Here is a 20,699-nt window from a genome sequence, read left to right as displayed (position 1 = left end):
GGCACAAGACAAACATGGACCACATCACAACAGAACCAAATTTTAGCCTCTATTTCAAGTCACGTTAGTTTTTGTTCATAACGGCAGTCCATCCACTCAGAAGCAAACGATTAGGAGTTCAGTTTTTCAGGTTACTTCTCAGAACTTCCAACGGATACATACGTCATTTATAAATATGCAACATTTGCTACAGAAACATTTAGTACAGAAGTCACAATGGGATTTCCAGCAGTAAAAATGGTCAATCCAAACTGTCACAGGGTCAGTTGCTTTGGTGGGACCTGAGCTCAGGTTCAATTGCACGCTAATGTAGAGAAAATCCCTCTACTGTTATCCCTCATCTTGAGCTTGCCATGAGACAAGACGGGTTTTCACATCTCAGCCCTCGAGCAAACTGTCACATCAAATCAGGGGACACAAAACAGCCCCTGGGGGGTCTGCTCCCACCAGAGGTGCTGTCAGAACCTCAGTCATCTCTGAAGGGAAAAGGGGAGGGCATTACAGATGGCAACTGGTTGAGGAAGGGTTCCCCCTTCTCCCAGTGCCAGTCACAGTATTTTCCATCTCTCTACTGCAGAAGGTTGCAGAGTTTCCGCCTCCCTCTAAGCCAGGAGTGTTGAGCAAAGGATCCCCTTCCCCACCCTACACACTCAGAACCACCTTGGTCCAAGCAGGGAAAGCAATCCTCGAACTTTTATCTGGCATTGGCCCGTTCTGCGATGCAGGAAGGTGCACAGTGCTTTGTCACTGGGGGTGCTGCACAGACAGGAACCGGGCTCCAGCTCAAGGTAGGTGGGGGCTCTGGCTCCTGGAGAGGGCCGTAAGGTCAGAGAGCAGGGCAGCAAAACCAAGCACAGTAGTGGAGATCAGGCTGTAGTACAATAACTGTCAGTATTTCATAGCTGTCCCAGAATAAGTGTATGTGCACTATTGTCTATTAAATACGATTATTTTCTAATTAGCAGTAATAGTAGTCCCTCCCCCCCACCTCAACGTTTTGGGCAAACCCGAGCCCTTTCGGCATCTGCTGCTCCTTGCCACCGGGATGCAGGAGGGACACCTCCAGGCCAGTCATCGGCAAAGATCCCGCACCAGCCGCTCGAACTGCTCCCGCTGCTGGTAGATGTACAGCTGGGTGTCCCAGAGGGCGTTCACCAGCACCGTGTCATTCACCTCGTCCAGCATCACATCCGTGTGCAGCTGAGGGCTGAGCCTGCGGACACCGAGATATTATCACCAGCGGGGCACAGACATGAAGGCAACAAGGCAGCGAGCATCCCAAGCACGAGAATCACAGCAGAACCTGGCTCCTGCTTCCTGGGGCGTTCTTTTCCCCTTATCTGGGAGAACTGCAGGCTGGAGGCCTTCCCCCCCCACTTTCAAAGCCCAGCTGCAATCTTTGCTGAGCCACAGTTCAGCTACTGCTGCATTTAAGACACAAGTCTCACATGGTGCAGTGCTCCGAGGTGGAATAGGGCAGGATGAGGTCCGCATCCCCAAAGGACCCTGTTTAACATCCTCCAAACCCCAATAACTGACCCCAGACGAGCTGTGCTCAGCGCATCCGTGAGCTACAGCATCCTCCGCTATATCACGGAGGCCCGAGGAAGGGGGCAGGGGAACGGGTCTAGGCTGGCACACCCCTGCAGGGGACGTGATTTGGGATGACACATGCCCCAGCCAGATCCGGAGGCTAAAAACGGGTCTGTGCAGGGAGCAGAAAGGAAGCCCTTACCGAAAATACGGGATATCCGTCATCTCACACCAGGCCCTGGCACGATCCACAGCTGGGCCATCTGCGTCAGTGCACTGCGGGAGAAACAGGCCCGCAGTTAGGGCAGGACTGACACGCTGCCCATCCCCTGCCTGCAAGAGGCTTCCCTGGCACCAAGCTCCACAGCACAAGCCACGGAGGGAAAGGGAAAACCAGGAGCAAGCGCATCCTGGATGGCAAAGATCAGCAACAAGAGTGGAGTGGCTTTTTTTTTTTTTTCTTCTCCAAACATACAAACAGCCTTGAGACACAAGGAATTGCACCCTACGGACCCTCGTATCGCAGCACAGAGCGAATTCCCATAAGAAACCCCCCAGGATGCTCTGAATCACAGCCTCCTCGGGACTTCATCTCTATCAATTTCTATTCCACAGCCCGGTACCAGCAGAGCCTGTGATTACTGCAGGCCTTCTGTGCTACCCTGGGACAACTGAAAGAAAAGATAGCGGAGGCAGAGGGGCCTCCCCAGGTATTTCCAGGCTCTAGGAAGCTAAAAAGAGATAAAGCCACATTATCAAGATTACAGTCAGAACCTCAATTCTGATCCTTCCAGCTTTGATTCATCTGGAATGTATTCATGCATAGTATCTAATGAGCTTCCTTCTGAAGCATGCAAAATCATACGCCTACCGCACAATCCTAACCACAGCTCTGAACTGCTGCTTCTTATTAGTAAAACTCCCACTTTTCAAGCACTTGCTAATTGCTCTAGTGGGGATAATAAAGCTTTTCTTAAGAAAAATGACTCGCTGTCTTGCTGAAGCATGATTTTTGGTCTACATTGCTCAGATGATAATCCATGCTCCCTGGAAAGATTCCAGTTCCACAAACTCACACCTGCAAATGTTCCTAGGAGTCACTGACCACCGTCCTGACCTGGGCTCCTTTCAGCTGCAAGAACTGCACCTCTCTTGGCACTCGAAACACCAAACAGGCAGACAGGGATTCAGACCTGCTGTGCTCGCACAATTTTTAATTTACCCCTTACCCCCATTCCTTGAATTGGTCGTGGTTGGAGAGATTCCAAAGAAAATTCACTTTTCTTCCAAAAGGAAGAAGCTGAAGACCGGAAACCTCTGCTGCCCCTCTGAAAGCAACCCCAAGGCTCTTCCCCTCCTCCCAGTACTCACACAATCCACCACCATCTTGCCGAGCTCTCTGGCCCCAAACATGGTCTTCGCCAGCTCCCAGGGGTTGGAGGGGCGGAAGACATCCACAGAGCTCACCGGGACCTGTGGAGGCTTCCCAGTCCCTAGGGAGACCACCAGCCCCAATTTTCTTACTTTCTGCCTCTGACCCTGCGGACAAAAAAAAGGATTTATTTGCAAGAACCCACAATTAAGGTGAAGTATGCCCTTGGATACTTCAAACCCATGGGATTCCCAAGAGAGATGAGTCCTGGGACCAGCTGGCTGTGAAACAGTCTGGCTCTTTCAGTCATTTAGGGAATAAACCTTTCCTCTCCAGGGAGAGGGAGCTGCCAGTAGTTAGTCATTCTTCTGAGCAACTGGCCACACCGCAGAAGGCATTCACCCTTCAGCCTTGAAGAGTGCCTTATCATTGTCTTCTTCATTTTGGGGGGGAACAGGAAAAGCCCCCGCAAAGCTGTGTCACAGGCCACAAAACTATCAACTGAATCATCCTTGCTCAAAGAGCAAGGGTAGGCAAAATCTGCCTCTTGATTCCAGCCTCCCCATCTCACATCCTTGTCAGAGGGGGTATTTTACCTCTCAGCCAGCATTCCCAACACACAACCCCCTCCATAAACTTGCTTCAAGGGTGCTGCAAGGCTAACTTGTTTTCCTTCCACTAGAGAATCATCCATTCCCAGTCTCTCCTCCTCTTCAGGGGAGGCTCAGTGGAGGAAACCAAGTCCCAGCTACCCGTCAGGGCCAGGATTTCCCTCACCTTCTTGATCAGAGACTTGTTGTACTCATGGATCTCCGCCATGGCATCGAGGGTCGGGTTGTTTGCTAGCAGCCCGCCGTCCAAAAAGCGCCCTATGGGCCGGAAATAGGTGGGAGCCGCACCACTGCAGCGAGCAGCACGCCATACCAGCTGGTCTGCAGGGAGACAGAGGAGCAGACGTGCCTCTTTCAGCAGCTTTCCTTCCTGCAAGGAGCATCCCCTCTTCACGAGGGACAGCTGGTGCTGGGACACCCCAATTTTCAGAACAACAGGAGGAGAAACAGGAATTTTCCTGTGTCTGAGAGTTGTCCCCCAGTGCCATCGTCCACCTGGACCTGCTGTGTGCCCACATTTACCTTCGGGCTGAGTGAGTGGTTTGAAAGACGCGGTCATCTTATATTCAGTGGAGACTTTTGTCTCTGGTACGGGGTAATTCCGGAAGAGGTGGAGCTCAGCTGGCTGCCGGTCACACAACGTCCCTGTCACAATAACTCTGGGGGAAAGGACAAGACAGTTAAGGGTAAAATGGAAAAAAACCACATGCTTATGGCTTCCATAGTCTACCCATCACAGGATCTCCAGATGTGCTCAAAGGAGATCCCAAACATACTCCACGTGGCATCTAAGAGCATTCCCAAGAGAGCCGCCAGCACAGCCCCAAGCAGGACTTACTTGGGTTTTTGGACATCTGTCATTTTGGTGTTTTCCCCAAATTCCTTCTTCAAGAACTCATCCAGGGGCTCCGACTCGTAGGGCCGAGAGCCCCGGAACACCATGTCCTTCATGCGGAAGTACAGGCAGCGCATGTAGTCCATGGACTTCCCTGAGGCAGCATCGGGAGGAGCACGGGGAAGGAGGGAGGGCAGGCAGAACAAACAGCACATCAGAGCGTGGACTTTCCAGGAGCAGAGGGTGGTGGGAGGCATCACCCCCAACCTCACGCCCTTCCCAGGCTGCCTGTCCCTGCTTGGACATCAACAGCACAATTGGGAAGGGTTAAAGGGGAAAGGCAAAGCTGGAGCTGAGTTTCCCACTGCTAGTAAGTGCTGATCGCCTTGCTGTAAAACCACTTTGGGGATAGTGGGAAGAACAGAACGTTGTACTCTGCCACCATGCACCTCCCCAAAATCCAGACCAACTGATGTGAGAAGCAAGAGCGAAAACAGGTCTGGATTTTCCTTTGCTGACGGACACACCTTCCCTCCGCAGGTAGGGGCGACAAATCTCAGGCAGAACTCCCAGAGGGGCAGCTCCCCCCCCACATCCCTTCCACCCAGAAGAGCGCTTGGTCCCACAGGAGTGAGAACGAGCCCGTTATTTGCCTCACCGTGTACAATAGCCAAGGCCAAGATGCCCCCGGTGCTGGTCCCTGCGATCCAGTCGAAAATCTCCCGAATGGGACGCCCCGCGGCCTTTTCAATCGCCAGGAGGAGCTGGATGAGCACCAGGCCCCGGATGCCCCCTCCATCCAGACACAGGAGGCGGTCGTAACTGGAGAGAGACAGACACAGCTCACAGCAACGGCGGCACAGCTTACAAATCTTAGCACCTGGCCCTTGGGATGGGAAACCAGGCCAGGAACACTGCCATGGACAAGGTAATGACCAAACAAACAAGAAATAAAATAAGACCACCCTGTCTCTTCCTCAAGATGACGTTCACCTCCAATTTGCACACAAGTCCGGGCAGAAGCTATTCCTCACTTACCTTCTTCCACCCTCCCTGGGGGAGTCCATGACATCCGGTGTCTTCAAGAACTGTCCAAGCGTCGCAGAAGCATACAGAAGGTCCCTGTACCCTAGACGGCCATGAATATCCAAGAAGAAGAAAAATAAAAAATGAGAGACCAATTTGCTACCTGAACCCTTTGATGAGTGCCTCAGAGGTATCAGTCAACCATATCATACTTAACCGATTAGAAAGCCTTTAATTATTCTTCCTACTTCCTCTCTGTCCCCAAAAAACCCGGCCAAGGTACCCAAACTTCCTACCCCCCTGGTAAATGATTTCCACCACAGTAACGCAGAGAACATCCAACGCCCTTCCCCAGTCAAAGCTCCCTGAGGAAACACAAGCCATCTTACCCGTAACCACCAGGTACCCCCCAAAAATAAACCCCACACCGAAGAGGAAAAACCCCGTTCTCCAGAGCAGGCAGCTGGAGGTATGCCGGCAAAGACGAAGGGTTTGTAGAAGCAGACGTTGAGCACCACGGGTGAGAGACGAGTTGGAGCCTAGCAGCGTGCCCACTACGCAGCTGACTGCAAGCCATGAGATAAAACCTAAATCTACTCCTGCGAGGTAACCTAAGCAGGAGAGGTCTGGGGACAGGACAGCTCATCATTACCCCTCGGCTGATGGAAACCCGGGGCACCAATCCAGCCTAGGTGAGAAGGCAGCCTGTGAAACCAAAAGAAGAACACGGGGAAGAGAGGTTAAATACTGCTGCCAGCACCCAGGCTGGAAGGTAGCTGTGGATGACGGAGAACACCGCGAGGAGCTTCTTCGAGAGCCGGAGTCCGTGCTGGAAAAGGGCCTTGCTCTGTCAGTGTAAGAGAGCTGAAACTCGGCGGGACACCGTCACAAGGCCGTGGTGAGAAGTCCTGAGGTCTCCAGCCAGTGGGACTTGTGGTGACACAGACAGAGAACCCGAGGGGGGTTGTCCTCTAGCCCCAGAGGAAGGCCTTTGCAATGGAAACCACCATTTCCAGAGGGAAAGTGGACCACAAGCAGCTGTCATCTCCCTGCATGCCCTCGCCACGGTGTCAGAGCCTCCCTCCACACCAGCTCACCCACTGCCTGCTCTGTAACCCTCCCTGCTGCCCCTGCCCAAGCTCTGTAGCTCCCCAGAGGGTGAAAGCTTGACTTACTCAGACTGGGCAGTACAGAGCACAAGCTATGACACAACCACACGTCCTGAGTTTGGCTCTTCCTATGGATAATGCAAATCCTGCACCCAGGGTCACTTATCCCTGGCCTCCTCCCTTCTCTCTCCCAACTACTGGCCCCTGGGATCTGAAACAGTGACATTTCAATATCCTTATGCCCACTGGGATGTCCTTGACACAAACCAGCAAGTGCCTCCCCTTCTGTGCGTGACCCAGTAGATAAACTGCGTGTAAGCAAGCAAGTCCTACACCTCTTCCAGAAGGGTGAGGGAAACAGCCTTCCCTTTCCTCCATACAGAGCTGCCTTGTGTCAGGTCTATAACACACGAGTTTAGAGTGCGAGAGTTTAGAGTACACACACAGGGAGAGCGGAGAAAAGAGTCTGGGTCCAGCTGAACGAGGACAGAGTGGCCAGAAAGCGAGAGCTAGAAGACAGCCCCCAGAGCACGGGCTGTCCGAAGAACGGGTCCGAAGCTAGAAAAGAGGAAAGCGAGGGAGGGCCAGGGAAGGCTTTACCTAAGCTGTTGAAGCTGCTCCGCGGGGAAGATGGGCCTTCCAGGAAGAAGGAGGCGTCAGATGGTGGCAGGCTTTGGGAGTCGGGATTGGGTGGGTGGCAGCGCTGCGTCCCTACAGTTTGCAGCAGGTCTAAGAGCACTTTCCGGTTCGCACCTTAGGTGACGCAGGGGGAGTCACAGATCAGAAAGAGAATCAGTGCACGCACACACCTGGGGGGGGGGGGGTCTGCAAAATTCACAGCAGCCGTGACCCGCACAAAACCTCTGGGATAACCCAGGGAAAGAGGAAAGCCCGTCCTGAATCGGCCTTATCAGCGGGCAGCAGGACCTGTGCACAGCAGGCGTGGCCAGCGCCATGCAGCTTGAAGGGTTTGTGCCACGCACGCTTCTTGCTGTGGGAGCAGCCCGTGCCTGCTTATGCCTGGGCAGCTCAGTCAGATCCCCATCCCGCTGTGAGTCTGCAGTGCCCAGCACCGCGGCTCGAGGAGGGGGAGTGCGTGCCAGCTTTTCCTCTTGCTTCTCTGTCTCATTGAGGAGAAATTCATCACGGGCTATTAGCACAAAGCCTATGCCACTAGCTTAGCAAGTGCCGGTCCTGTGAGCAACCAGAAGCTGGGAAAGCATTTTGGAGAAGCATTGCCTATGCTTGGCGTGTTTTCACCTCTCCAAGACACAACAAAGGGACACAGGATGCCAGTTTCTGGTGCTGCCTCACCTTTGCTGCTCCTGGCTGCCAACAGCCCCGGTGTCTCCCCGAAATCATTGGGGATCTCCACATCTCCTCCAAACACAACAATTGCTTTGATCATATCCAGGTGGTCATGCTAGGAGAAAAGGGAAAGCTCAGTCAAAAGCCATGCTCCCCTCAACTACATCTCTCAGTCCCTCCCTCCTCTTTCCATGAGCCAAAGCACCCATGAGGATTGCTCCATAAAAGACAACAGTCAGCATTTCAAAAGGGTCTGCCCTTGCCTCAGCCCTTCACGAATATCCTCTCCCCTCCCCGGCAGCCTCTGCAAAAAAAAAATCTCACCTTCATGGCCAGATGCAGCGGCGTGTTGCCATCCTGACCCCTGGCGTTGGTGTTGGCCCCGTGCGTCAGCAGCACCATGGCGCAGTCAAAGCGGCCCCTCTTGACTGCAATGTGCAGGGCCATGTCGGCTGTCCGGCTGGCCACATTTACCTCGGAGCCGTACTTCAGCAGCAGCTGTGTCATCTGTGCCCACGCATGCACGTGCCAGGTCAAGGGAAGAGAAAACAGTCATGAGGACAACTGCCTGAGCGCTCACACAAGCCAGGTCTCACGGGCAAGCACGGCAGGTGGAGAGGAGCAAGCCTTCGCCTGGTCACGGCAGGAGCCAGCTGCATTGTCCCAGGCACTGGAGACAAGGCTTCTCTGCCTTCTGCCTCAGAATTATCTGATGGTTTCACAATCTGGCTACAGCTTCTGGATGTTTTGGGTCTTACATGCAAGCGTAACGACTGGCTGGTGGCAACGGAGAAACACAGTTCCTACTCAGGCCAGAATCCTTGCAGACTGGAGGGAAGGAGTTTGCTTTTCCTCATCTTCTCCTCCTTGTAAGACAAAGATTTATTCTGCTCCAAACCTCCTCAGGGCACTTCTGAGAGGGATGTGATACTGCAGGAAGGAAAATGGTCCTTCCATTGAAATGTTCTCTGCTTAAAACGAGCCCCTTACAGGTGCTCCAGCTTATCACACCACTGATCTGGATATCTCTAGCAGGACTGTAACCTACGTACCACGGCCCTGTGCCTACCTCACACTCCCCTCACAGTTTAACGCAGCAGTCTGCCTCCTCTCATCAAGCTGGCAGATAATGAGAAGAGAGCTCCCCCCAGGGGTAACTGTGCTTCAGTGACCGTGGTGTAGTTTCACAAGAAAAAGGGAAAAGGGACAAGCTGGCAGTTTCACAACAAGGGACGAATTACTGGGACAAGCATGCCAGTTTTGGGTGTTGGTTTTGGTGTTTTGTTTTGTTTTTTTTTTTTGTACCTCAAGGCTCCACTGCTCCCCGCAGCAAACAGTATGAACCAGCTGCTGAGGTGCTGGGTGGCAGCAGGGGCTCTGGCCATGGGTTGGCTCTATTTACCTCTGCCTTCTTCGCCCAGTGCAGCGGGGTGGCTTCATGGCGCGGGTCCCTGGAGCGGACCTGGCTGGCGTCCACCTCGAGGATGGCCTGGGCACACCTGGTGAAGACAATAAGATGATGAACTGAGACGCCGGACACCCATCCCAAGGTTCCCATCAGCACCTGCCTCCTGCACAGAGCCTTTCAGGAAACCCTTCAGCAGCAGCTGGCTCTCCGCAGCACGTGCAAGTTCCTCAGCTGCGAAGCAGTTTTAGTTTGCTCTCCTTAGAAAGGAAGAGAGCAACAGGAAGCATATAAGCAGCAGGGTTCAGACACAGCAGGATAATCCCTTCCCAGTTCCAAGTTGTGGAACAACACCTTGGTGCTTCTCCAATACAGGAATACAGCATTTCTGGAAACTCTGAAGACCTGAAAGGAAATTGTCCCCTTCTCTCCTCCCTCTCCCCAGGTAAACAAGGGGATAAAACTGAAATAGTTCAACGCTTGCTGAAATTAAATCTGTGTACCTGCCTCTGAGAGGGGAAAAAAATGATCACATCTGTTGTTACTAGAATAGCGTCTAGTGCCTAAAAGCTGTGTCTAGGTAAACTTAAATAAACCCACTCCGAAACAATGCCAAGAAAGTAATGTAAAAGAGATTAAGCCCCACTGCAAAATAAGGACCTAAGCACGTTTTTGGCTTGTGAGTGTCCCTCTAACATTGGAAAGCAGTTTTCAAAATGCTGCAAAATCAGCTGGCAGCAGTCATTGTTGAGGGCCCTTTCTGCAGGGCTTGGACGCTATGAAAATAAGCATTAGAAAGCACAAACAAAGAGAATCAAATTTCTCCCTGAAAAAGAGAACAGGAAGTAAATATTGCGTCTCTTGATTCAGAGTGTGTTAATTAAGGGTCAGGAGTACCTTTGCCCATAGGAGACGGAAATAACTACGCTTTGGAATGAAAGCTTATTAGGATCAAAGCACCCAAAGACAGGAAGGCAGAGGTACGGCAGTTAATAAGAGTATTTAAGCATTGGTAAGTCATCTTCTCGTAGCTCATTCTGAGAAAGTATTGCACAAACTCTTTTTTTTTCCCTTTTCTTTTGTGCGTGCCTCTCTCATTATGTCATACGAAGTAATACCTGTAGATAAATTTAGGGAAAACCTTTTTTTCTGAACACGTCTCTTTCTTCCACACCACTCTTTGGCCAGCTCACTGATGTCCTCAGCAGAGGACAGCAGACACCTACCTACTGAGCACTGTCCAGTCTTGGACCACCCAGAGTAAGCAGACAGGGCCCCAAAGGGGAGAAACAGTATTTCTCTGGCAGCCCCAGTGGCTACTTACCCCTTGTGGGAGTACTTCAGAGCCGTGTGGATGGGGTAGCCCAGCGTCCCCACGACGCCGCAGCTGGCCCGGCATTTCAGCAGCGACCGAACCATGTCTTCTTTGCCCAGCTGACAAGCGAGGTGCAGAGGGGTCAGCCCCTCACGGCTCAGGTGGTCCAAGCTGACAGTCGGGGTTCTGCCCAGGATCTGGGAAGAGGAGGCGATAAATAAATAGGAGGAGGAGGCAATAAATAAATAAAAGGCAGACAAGACACGGAAGCTCCATGGACAGGGTTCCTCACGATGCTACAGTCAGTCCTCTCCACCCTTACTTCCAAACCAGTAACACAACTGAAGCACTCCTACATTTTCTCCTCTTCAGAAGGAGGACACAGAGTCAAGATTTTTCCCATTTCTCAAGCTGCCTGCCAGCGAGGCAGGGGTTGCACAAGGTGCTGGGAAGAGACGTAGCCAGGATATTCCACAGCACGTGACATTGTGCTCGGCAATAAAACGGGGGGAGTTGGCTGAGGGGGGCTGCCGTTGCTCAGGAACTGGCTGGGCATTGCTCAGCTGGCAGCGAGCAATTGCGTTTCGCATCACTTGCTTTCCCCTCCTTTTCTTTGTTTGTTCTTTCTTATTACACTGTCTATTTCTCAGCCCACAAGTTTTCAAACTTTCTTTCTGTCTGATTTTCTCCCCACCCCATCCAGCTGGGGAAGGAGCGGGGAGCAAGCGAGTGGCTGTGTGATGTTTAGCTGCTTCCAGGGGTTAAACCACAGCGCTGGGTTGTTACACAAAGATGTCCCGCTGTGGAAACCCAGAACGTCCTGGGACACATGAGAAAAGCAGGAATTTAGTTTCTTTTCTTTGGTTTAGCAAGGAATCGAAAGAGAAAGAGAAACAAGCAGAAGTCTGCTAGGAACTGAAAGTATTTCTTTAACAAGCCAAGTCACCAAAATCAGAGGAATGCAGGAAGAGGATATGGTTTTAATGCAAAGGCCCAAACTGCCCTGCTCCACAGCGTGGCAAGCCCTGATCGACCGTCATCCCTCTGCCATCTTACATTAGGAAACCCCACCAGTCTGGCAGGCAGCGGGAGAGCTGTCACAAGACGTGTTGAGCAAACATGGGGGGTGCAGCTGTAGGCGAGAGCCCGTCTGGCACCCAGTGCCCTGGAGCTGACAGACCTGAGGAGCGAAGCGGAGGGCGCTCCCACACCCCCGCCGCTCTGCCCAGCACCTCCCGGCAACCGAGAACACCCCTGGCTTCAGACTGTCTCTGCCTCGAGGCTCTGATCGCTGGGTTCAAAGAGGTCATGCAGGCTGAGGAGAGGTCAGTGCAGCTCCAAACCAGCCCTGGGTCTGCAGGAAATGCACACCTGGAGCCTAACAGCCCCTTTGGAGCACGCTACCCACAGCTAAAGGCCCTGTTTGGAGGAGAGGTTGAAGGGACAGCCAAGGGCTGAGAAAGTTAGCATTAAGGCCCAAAGCAAAGTGCCAACGAAGGACACTTTCTGAGAAAACTGCTGCTTAACAGAACCGTTCCACTGCGGAGTGGAACTTGGAGTCCTCTTATGGGAAGCTGCACCAGTCAGAGGAGGGAAGAAAGGGGCCGAAACCAGCCTCGGGTATTCACACGGTGCCGCAGCAGAGCTAGCTGCCCTTCCTCTCCCCAGGCTGCAGCCCTGGGCTCTTTCCCTCTCTCACAGCACAGACAGGACCCATTCCAGTCCCGCTCCCCCGGCTCTGAAAGCGCTCCCACCTCGATGATCTGGGGGTTGTGCCCTCGCACAGCGTAGTGGAAAACCGTCTCCCCGTTCCGGTCGGTGACGTCCACCCGCGCGTGGCACTCGAGCAGCTCCAGCAGGCAGGCCATGTCCCCCTTGCGGCACGCCAGGTGCAGCGGGGTGCAGCCATCCTCACTGTCGGTGCTGTTCACGCAGCTGCAAGAGAGGAGAAAACGTTACGGCACGGGAAGGCTGCGAAGGAAGGACATGCATCCGCCCTGGGAGCTATCTGAAGGCATCAAGCCTCGAGGTTCGTGGAAGCCGAGCCCTCGTGCCCTCACCCCAGCACGCGGTTGTGCCGGAAGGCCTCGAGAAGGCCGATCTCCACCGCGACGTGCGCGGGGGACCAGCCGGGGTGGCTGCGCAGGCAGTCGCAGAGCTGCTGGAGCTCCTCCAGCCCCAGGGGCTGGGGCGAGCTCTCGTAGAAGGGCCGCAGGTGCCCGGCGTAATGCTGGAAGCGCTGCAGGGCCTCCGCTTCGTCGTCGAGCTGGAAGAGCCTGGATGGGGGGGCGAGAGGGAGAGAGAGGTGAGACCCCAAAACACCCCCAAACCCTCCCCACCCGCAGCCCCCCGGGGCCATTTGGGGGCCCAGGGCCGGTTGGGAGCCCAGGGCCATTTTGGGGCCTGGACCCATTTTGGGGCCTGGTTCCCTTTTGGGACCCTGAAGCCACTTTATGGTCCGGCTCTCTTTTGGGGGCCCGGAGCCATTTTGGGGCCCCAGAGCCATTTTAGAGCCCAGCTCCCTTTTGGGAGCCCCCTTCCATTTTAGGGCCCGGTTGCCATTTCAGGGCCCAGAGCCATTTTAGGGACCAGAGCCATTTTGGGGCCTGGTTCCCTTTTGGGGCCATGGAGCCATTTTGGGGCTTGGTTCTCTTTTGGGGACCTGGGACCATTTTTGGGGCCCAGAGCCATTTTAGGGTCTGGCTCCCTTTTGGGGCCCAGGACCCTTTTGGGGCCCAGCTCCCTTTTGGGGCCCGGTTCCCTCTTGAGGGCCCAGTTCCATTTTGGGGCCCAGCTCCCTTTTGGGGCCCTGGAGCCCTTTTGGGGCCCAGCTCCCTTTTGGGGCCCGGTGCCGGGGCGTACCTCAGGGCCAGCTGCGGGCTGTGTGGGCAGAGCAGCACGCAGTCCCAGTAGCGGCCGGGCCCGGGCCCGTAGAGCCGCAGCCGGCCCTCCTCGCTGACGAGGCAGCGGCCGGGCCCGTACTCGGCGGCGGGCACCTCCCTGACGCGGTGCGGGCTGCCCAGCGCCTGGGCCACGCCGCTCAGGGTGCTCACCAGCCGCCCCAGGAACTGCATGGCGGCGCCACGGGGACCGGCGACACCACCGCCGCCGGCGCCGCCGGGGCGGGCCAATCGCCGCCGCCCCGCCCCGCCAACCAGCCAATGGGCTGCGCGGAGCGGGGGGGAGGAGCGAATGGGGAGGGGAGAGAAGGGCGGGGCGAGTGAGGGGGGAGGAGGAGGGGGCGCGGCCGCCATCTTTGTGAAGGGCGGGGAGGGGGGAAGAGGGCGGGGCCAGGCGGGCCCTCCCGGGGGCGGGGCGCGCGGGAGGGGGTGACGTCAGCGCATGACTGTGTTTTTATGAATGAAAGGAATCCGCGGGTGAGTAATCGCGGGCAGCTCGGGCCGGAGGCGCAGCGCGCCCCGCCCGCCCGCCGCGGGGACGAGCGCGGCCTCTCCCGGTAAGCGCGGGGCGCAGGGGGCCGGGGGGCGGGGGGGGGGGCTCGCTACCGAGGGGCCGGGGTTGGGGGGAGGCGGCTGGGCTCGGCTCGGCGCCCTCGCGTCCCTCCCGGCCCCGCGTCTCGCCCTGCTGGGCCCCGATTGCATCAGCCTCCCCCTTCCCCTCCAGCCCCTCGCCTGGCTGCCGGGCCCCTCCGGCCCCCCCCCCCCCCTCCGCTCCTTCCTCGCTCTGCCGGCGGTGCGGGGGGGGAGGTCCCGAGGCGGGGAAAGGCCGCTTGGGGCAGCCAGCGCCCTCCTCCCGTAGGGCTGGGGAAATATTCAACAATAATTAAAAAAAAAAAAAAAAAAAAGAAGGGGACGGGCAGAGTCCGGGTGGCTTTCGGGTGCCCCCCCGTCGCTGCTGAATCACGGTGAGACGCTGCCTCGCCCGCCCCCGCGACGTGGCCGCGGCCCCCACCCTTCGCCCCCCTTCGCCCCGGGGCGACCCCGCTCGTGCCCGGCCCGGCCCGGCGCCTCCGCCCGGTGTCGCCCCGCGGAGCCTCCGCTTCTGCTTTCCGAGAGGTACCGGGCGGGTCTCGGCCCCGGTGCCCTCCCCAGGAGGAGGCCCGGCCTCCCCGAGGCGAGGCTGGGGCGCTCGGGGGGTCCCCACGGCAGAGCATCCCCGCGGGGGGGTGAAGGAGGACGGGGGGCGAAGGAGGACGGGAGGCCCGCTGTTGTTGGCCTCTGTTACGGACTTCTTATAAGGGGGAGGGATGGGACGTGGGGTTTTTAAGGCTGGGCATGGGACATGGGGGTCGGCGTCACCCCTGGGCGCACGGCAGGCAATACCCGGCTCTTCTCTCGGCAGGGCTGGCACGGGGCGACCATGGCTGCGGACGGGCTCTCCAGCAAGGCGCTGAAGGTGAGCAGCGGGGGGAAGACCCAGGGGGGTCACGGGGGGGTGCGTTATCGGGGGTCTCACACGGTCTGTCCGGCAGGTGAAGCGGGAGCTGGGGGAGAACACGCCGCTGCTGTCGGATGAGGAGCTGATGGGTCTGTCGGTGCGGGAGCTCAACCACCACCTGCGGGGCCTCTCCAAGGAGGAGGTGGCGCGGCTGAAGCAGCGCCGGCGGACGCTGAAGAACCGGGGCTACGCCGCCAGCTGCCGGGTGAAGCGCGTCTGCCAGAAGGAAGAGCTGCAGAAGCAGAAGATGGAGCTGGAGTGGGAGGTGGACAAGCTGGCCCGGGAGAACGCCGCCATGCGCCTGGAGCTCGACACCCTCCGCGGCAAGTACGAGGCCCTGCAGGGCTTCGCCCGCACCGTGGCCGCCCACGGGCCCCCCGCCAAGGTGGCCACCGCCAGCGTCATCACCATCGTCAAGTCCGGCACCAACCAGGCCGCCTACTCCTAGTGCCGGCCCCCCGTCCCCCCCCGGCCGGGCACGGACCCCCCGGGGCGCCTTCCCCCACGGATCAACTCGAGGGTTGCCTCCCCAAGCCCTCCCTGACCTCTCCTCCGCTGGGACGTGTCCCCAGAATCCTCCCCCTCTGGTCCCCAGACCTCCTCTTGCTGGGCCAGCCCTCCTGTGTAGGGGGAGCTGCCACCACGTGTGTGCTGGGGTGGACAGGACCCCATGGGGGACCCCCGCGGAGGCAGCGGTGGCTCCCAAAACCTGGCACTACCCCATAGTGCCGTCCCCTGCTGCAGCCCCCCCCGGCCGGGCACCCCTCTCCCTGGTGGGTGCACGCAGGAGGGGATGAGCCCACGCGGCTGGAGGCAGGGAAACGTCCCACGGCTCCAAGCTGGCAGGAAAATGATGTGCCCCTTTTTCTGGGGGGGACGATGCGGGAGAGCTGAGCGCAGGGCAGGCGCTCCCAGGAGCACGTACCAGGGAGGGAAATGGGGGGAGAGAGAGAGTTTGGCGGCGATGGGCGGACGGAAAAAGATGGAGGGGGTTGGTATCGGCCCCACGAGACAGGACGGAGATGGCGAGGGAAGGTGGCAGGTCAGAGGGGGAGAGAAAGTGGCTGCAGGTTGGCGCCTGGGTATGGGTGGGCAGGTGGGGAAGCGCTGGGGGAGCCCGGAGGTGATGGCAGTGGAGGGGAGGGGTCCTTGGGGCAGGGGACGTGAGGGGCTCAGCCCAGGCTGTTGCCCGCGAAGGGGAGAAGCAGAGGTGCTGTTTTCTCTGTCCCCATCACGCACATCCTTCACGCCTCTTCCTGCCCGCGGGACGCTCGGCCCGGCCGGGCGTCTCTGAAACGCCGAGGCACGGGCAGGAAGGAAGCGGAGGCAGCTGGAGTGGCGATAAAACGCTGTTTTGCTCGGCGCAGGCCAGCTCGGACGGCCACGCCAAGCCCGGCGAGCGCTCCCCTGCGCCCCGTTGGCCATAAAGCACACGGAAAGGCCGTCCTGGCCTCCGGGAGCAGGAGGTGAGGCTGCGAGAATTGCAGGGAGAGGTGGAGGTGCGGGAGGTGGGGAGCCAGGGCACAGAGCATCCCTGCTCCTGGGAGCCGCCCCGCCGGCGGTCATGCCTCCCTTGGGGTTTTCCTCCAGCTTGGACACCAGCACGGGACGACCGGCTCTTCAGAAGGCTGAAAAGCCGGAGGAGAGTTGGGTTTGATGAGCACCGGGGAGGTAGCGGGAGGCGGACGCCTCATGTGTGGCCTCTGCCACCACCTGTGATCGCCCCTTTCTGCCCCTGCCGTGGTATCGGTATCGCCACGCCAGCCGCCTTGGCTGCAGCCTCCATCCCTCCCCAAAAAGAGGTGCCTGCCGCTCACGGGGAGGGCACCGTGGTTAGAGTCCCCCCCCGCCCCGACTACTCTTGGGTTTATTTATTGCACGACCGTAAGTTATTTTCACGTCCTCTTTGCCATTCCGCCTCTCGGCACAGCCAGGATGTTGGTACAGAGCCGTACTTTATATTTTATATATGCAAATCACATTTTATCTTATACTTATATAGAGCAAAAAAAAAATACTTATTTATTTTCTGACTTACAGTATGTGTCCTACCCGACTCCTCTGTATTTTGTAGACTTTACAAATAAAGCAAGTTTTTTTGTTTTTTTTTTTTCCAAAGCGAGTGTGTTTGGTCGTTCTTGAACCTTGGGCTAGAGCTGTGGCTCTGCATCTTTAGCTTTGCTAAAGGACACGTTCAAGAAACTATGCCCCAAAAAGACTTGGGATGGGGCAGAGCTCATGACTTCCAAACCAATGCTAACTTATACTCTTGGGTGTTGCTCTTCCTCTTCTCCCATAACTAGATCCTGGTGTACAAGGCTTTGCAGGTTCATTGCTGGAGCTTTGGTGATGCTTTTATCTCCTGGATGCATCTTCCCTCTTCAAATCAGCAAAATCAGAAAGAGTTTCCCTTGCCTATTGACCAGGAGCCACCAGGCTGGGCACTCTGAGGACAAGACCGGCGAAGTCTCGGTCCCTGAAACTGGGCAAAAATGTTAAATTGGCTCACAGAAGTCACGCACACTGACACCACCACGCAGAGGCAGCTTATGTACAATCTATATTATCTCTATATTTTTTTATTTGTCATCATATTTGCTCATTTCTGCAGAGTATAACGTCACAAAGACCAAAATAGAGAGAGCGGCTTGTCGCTGAGCTCACATCAGTTAAACACGATAGGTACAAAACTAGGTGGCTCTGTCTTATTTATCATACAATTTTTTTTTTCAGTCGTTTATATACAAAGAACTACTCTACCTGGAAAAATAATAAACAAACCCCACGGGTATGTTACATGGTAAACAAAAAGGAAGGACAGAGAGGGGAAGCAGGTGAGGGGAACAGCTCCAAGGGCCTACTCCTGGAGCCGACGGGTTGGGTAGGGCCCGGGGCCACTGCGAGCAGACCTGCAAGGCCGTGAGGTGCCGTGGCCTCAGTCTCAAGCTCTGGGTCTTCAAAATTAGGTATTTGTTCCTCCGAGCCGGCGAGGCTTCAGAGCCAATCCTCCTTCTGACACCTGCCTGTCGCAAGGGAGCACAGGAAGCTCAGAGATGATCTCGTGTAGTGTTAAAAAATATATATATGAAACGCTAACGCAGGGCAGCTGGCTGTTGTTTGGGCGCTAGCTCTTCACCAGGTTTCTCCGAAGGCAGCTAGTGCAAGAGGGTTATGCTTTAAACCACTACAGAGAGGAAGCTTTGAGAATATCCAGATCCTATGCACGGCATACATATGCAGCATCCGTTTTTAAAACGAAGTTCAGAAAACGTATCCCCAAGCCCAGATCATCTTCAAGCTCAAGAGGGCCATTCCAGAGATTTCAGATCTCAGCCACCCCATGCAACAGACACCGGGGCCGCTTGCTGGTTAGGTGACACCAGGGTGTCACCAAGACCTGCAAATACAGGGACAGGGGGAAGGGATCACGTCCCACACCCCGCTTTTCTAAAAGACGTTTAAAACAAATACCCCAAACTAAAGGACTATTCATCGAAGCCACAGGAGACGGAAGGAAAGCCTATCCAATCTTCAGTCCTGCTGTCCAGGTAGCTTATGGGATGAGGAAAAAGAAAGCATCTGCATGTCTATTCAGCGGTGAGATTTAGGAAAAGCAGTAGCCAGCTGCGTGGCGTTGCTGGATGTGAGCGCGCAGCCCTGAGAGGGGTGCTGAGGAACAGAGGAGCCCCGTGCTCGCGGTTGCTTGTGAGAAAGTGAACGAGCAAGCGCACAGATCGCGACACAAGAGGAAAAGCAAACTCCAGGCAGTGAGACCCCGCTTCTAGCAGAGCAGCAAGGGGCAGTCTGGAAACGTGAAGGTATTCTTGTGGCAAGGCAGGCGTCAAGCGGGAGAAGAACAGAGAAACTAGAGGCAAGAAAAAAGCAGAAACTTGCTGCAGCCTCTCCATTTCAGGGGCAGGGGCGTCTGATCTATGGCACTCGAGTGTGCTCCCCCCGCTCCCCAGACAGTTTTAAGCAGTTCCTGGTCCCTGGACAGATCCACAGAGGGATTGTTTTTATTTTGGCTCCACTAAAAATCTAGGAGGCAATTCAAAACTTGACAAATGTAAAGGGAAGCTTCTTTTCTCACCCCGTGGATGCTGGCTCCACCTTGGAGAGCAGCGCAGTTGCTGCAGGGCCCGTGAAGCGTGGAGCAGCAGCTGCTGCCTGGGAAGCAGAGGGACACCTTCAAGCAGGCTGCGCCAGGTTTCAAGCCTGCTCTGGTTTGGCCCGGAATGGTTACGGAGCTGAAAAGCAAAGGAGTGTGCGACGTCCCTTTCTGGATACTCCAGTCTAAGGGCAAAGCTTGTGCATCTCGCAGGGGGGACCTGCAAGATGACTGACCGGGACCTGCTCTGACAGCTGGCTGGTGCAATCCGCGTCTTTAAGAGGGGCAGGGAACAAGAGGAAAGAACAGCTTAGTGTTTACAAAAGTTCCTTCCCCCCCAGAAGGATGGAAGGGCCAGAGCTGTGCAAACTCCCACCACCTATCACGGCCACTCCTCAGGTTTTGCGAGCGGGAGACAGATGCTCCAGGGAGGCATCTTGCCACAGGAACGCAGGGGAGATGTGAACCTGGTGATTAGCAAACCCTGCCCCTGTGAGACAATAATTCCACCCCTGCTGAGCTTCAGCGGGGAGCAGAGAGGATGCAGAGAGGGTGGAACAGGAAGAAAGTCCCGTCCTTTTCCCTTTTGCTCGCTTACGTACAGGACTGCACAACCAGTGCTGAAGAGGGGTGGGAGAAGCTGTTCCCGACCAAATATTCGAGGCAATGGCTAACAGAAAGACCATTCTCCAGTCTGGTCCTTGGGAACGCTCACCACTGCATCCTAATCCCATTTCCCAAAGATCGCAGAGACGTTAGTACCAGGGAGCTGGGAGAGCAAGCTGTGCCTACACCAACCATTCGGGAGGAGGAACACGAAGAGGTCAGGTTGTCCAGCTGAAAAGAAAAACATTTTTGGCCACAACTCCAGACTCTGGCCAGTCGTGTGCCACACCAAGCTGGGCAAGTGGGGGAGGCCAGAGCCCCTGACCCCGTAGCTTTGCTTCGATTAATTCCAGTCAATTGCTGCTGGAAGGAACGGGCTCAAGAACAGAGTCTTGGCCAATCCCCTAACTCCACACCACTCATCGCGTCCGTACCCACAAAACCTAATGGGAATTGCCCACTTCTGCAACCTGTACTCTCTAGGAAGTGATATGACTCGCACGTTTATGCTTCAATAAATTAAAAAAAAATAACAAAAACCAACAAAAGAGGAAAAATGACGGCCTGCACTGGCCGTTTCCCCTCCTAGAACTCATCATCAGAGCTCAGCAAGAGGGTCTTCTCATTGTCACGGGCACCCGAGCAGCTGTGGGAGCGCGAGATGACGTGACCGCCGTTGCGCCAGGGGGGGCCATGCTCCAGCGTCGACTGCTGGGTGTACTGCTGGTAGGCTGGGGAGAAGTTGTGGATCGCGTCCTGGACGATGTCGTGAGGGTTCATGGTCTCCTTGAGGCTGCTGGAGATGCTCTTCATGGGAGCGCAACGACCTGTCGGGGGCAAGATGGGGAGGGACACGTGAAGGACGCTGCTGCCTTCCCCCACGCCCTTCGGCATGAAGGTAAGGACAGGGAGCATGCACTCCTAGACCCTGCAGAGCTTTATTTACAGACTTCCTTAAGCAGCTGCTGAGGAAATGCCACACAAACGGTGTCAAGTTTTTACCAGTAGCGCTCCCCCTGAAGTCCTAAAGAGAATCCACCTCAGCACCAAATGGAGGCCGTGCCACGAGAATG

General features: G+C 56.0%; 3 protein-coding genes across 8 annotated transcripts in view; 1 reads left to right on the top strand and 2 right to left on the bottom strand.

Annotated features, from left to right (window-relative positions):
- Positions 1 to 36: 36 nt before the first annotated feature.
- Positions 37 to 13,659, bottom strand: PLA2G6 (phospholipase A2 group VI). Of its 2 annotated transcripts, XM_083812888.1 has the most exons (16): positions 13,377 to 13,659; positions 12,575 to 12,790; positions 12,269 to 12,449; positions 10,524 to 10,711; positions 9,197 to 9,293; positions 8,119 to 8,301; positions 7,801 to 7,909; positions 7,087 to 7,239; positions 5,390 to 5,480; positions 5,010 to 5,173; positions 4,355 to 4,505; positions 4,039 to 4,175; positions 3,683 to 3,837; positions 2,905 to 3,072; positions 1,736 to 1,809; positions 37 to 1,213 (listed from the first exon to the last, which is right to left on the bottom strand). In XM_083812888.1, exons 1-16 carry the CDS (start codon positions 13,586 to 13,588, stop codon positions 1,072 to 1,074), a joined length of 2,421 nt encoding a protein of 806 aa, XP_083669014.1. In that variant the 5' UTR covers positions 13,589 to 13,659; the 3' UTR covers positions 37 to 1,071. The 2 variants fall into 2 exon arrangements, with proteins under 2 accessions (XP_083669014.1, XP_083669015.1); XM_083812889.1 differs by lacking the exon at positions 7,087 to 7,239.
- Positions 13,660 to 13,805: 146 nt separating this feature from the next.
- MAFF (MAF bZIP transcription factor F) lies at positions 13,806 to 17,030 on the top strand. Of its 4 annotated transcripts, none has more exons than XM_083814578.1 (3): positions 13,806 to 13,891; positions 14,817 to 14,870; positions 14,947 to 17,030. In XM_083814578.1, the coding sequence occupies exons 1-3, from the start codon at positions 13,871 to 13,873 to the stop codon at positions 15,358 to 15,360; spliced, it is 489 nt and encodes a 162-aa protein (XP_083670704.1). In that variant the 5' UTR covers positions 13,806 to 13,870; the 3' UTR covers positions 15,361 to 17,030. The 4 variants fall into 4 exon arrangements, with proteins under 4 accessions (XP_083670704.1, XP_083670705.1, XP_083670706.1 ...); XM_083814579.1 differs by having other exon boundaries at positions 13,871 to 13,971; XM_083814580.1 differs by lacking the exon at positions 13,806 to 13,891 and adding an exon at positions 14,099 to 14,379.
- TMEM184B (transmembrane protein 184B) overlaps positions 15,785 to 20,699 on the bottom strand; it is a 28,576-nt gene continuing 23,661 nt past the window's right edge. For both annotated transcript variants that reach the window (XM_083814272.1, XM_083814273.1), the window contains one exon: positions 15,785 to 20,453. In XM_083814272.1, coding sequence (XP_083670398.1) covers positions 20,212 to 20,453 — 242 coding nt within the window. In that variant the 3' untranslated portion in view covers positions 15,785 to 20,211. The remainder of the gene's footprint in view (positions 20,454 to 20,699) is intronic.

Source organism: Anser anser, assembly GCF_964211835.1.
Source record: "Anser anser genome assembly, chromosome: 1".
Classification (NCBI taxonomy): domain Eukaryota; kingdom Metazoa; phylum Chordata; class Aves; order Anseriformes; family Anatidae; genus Anser; species Anser anser.
This window is presented reverse-complemented; position numbering and strand designations above follow the sequence as displayed.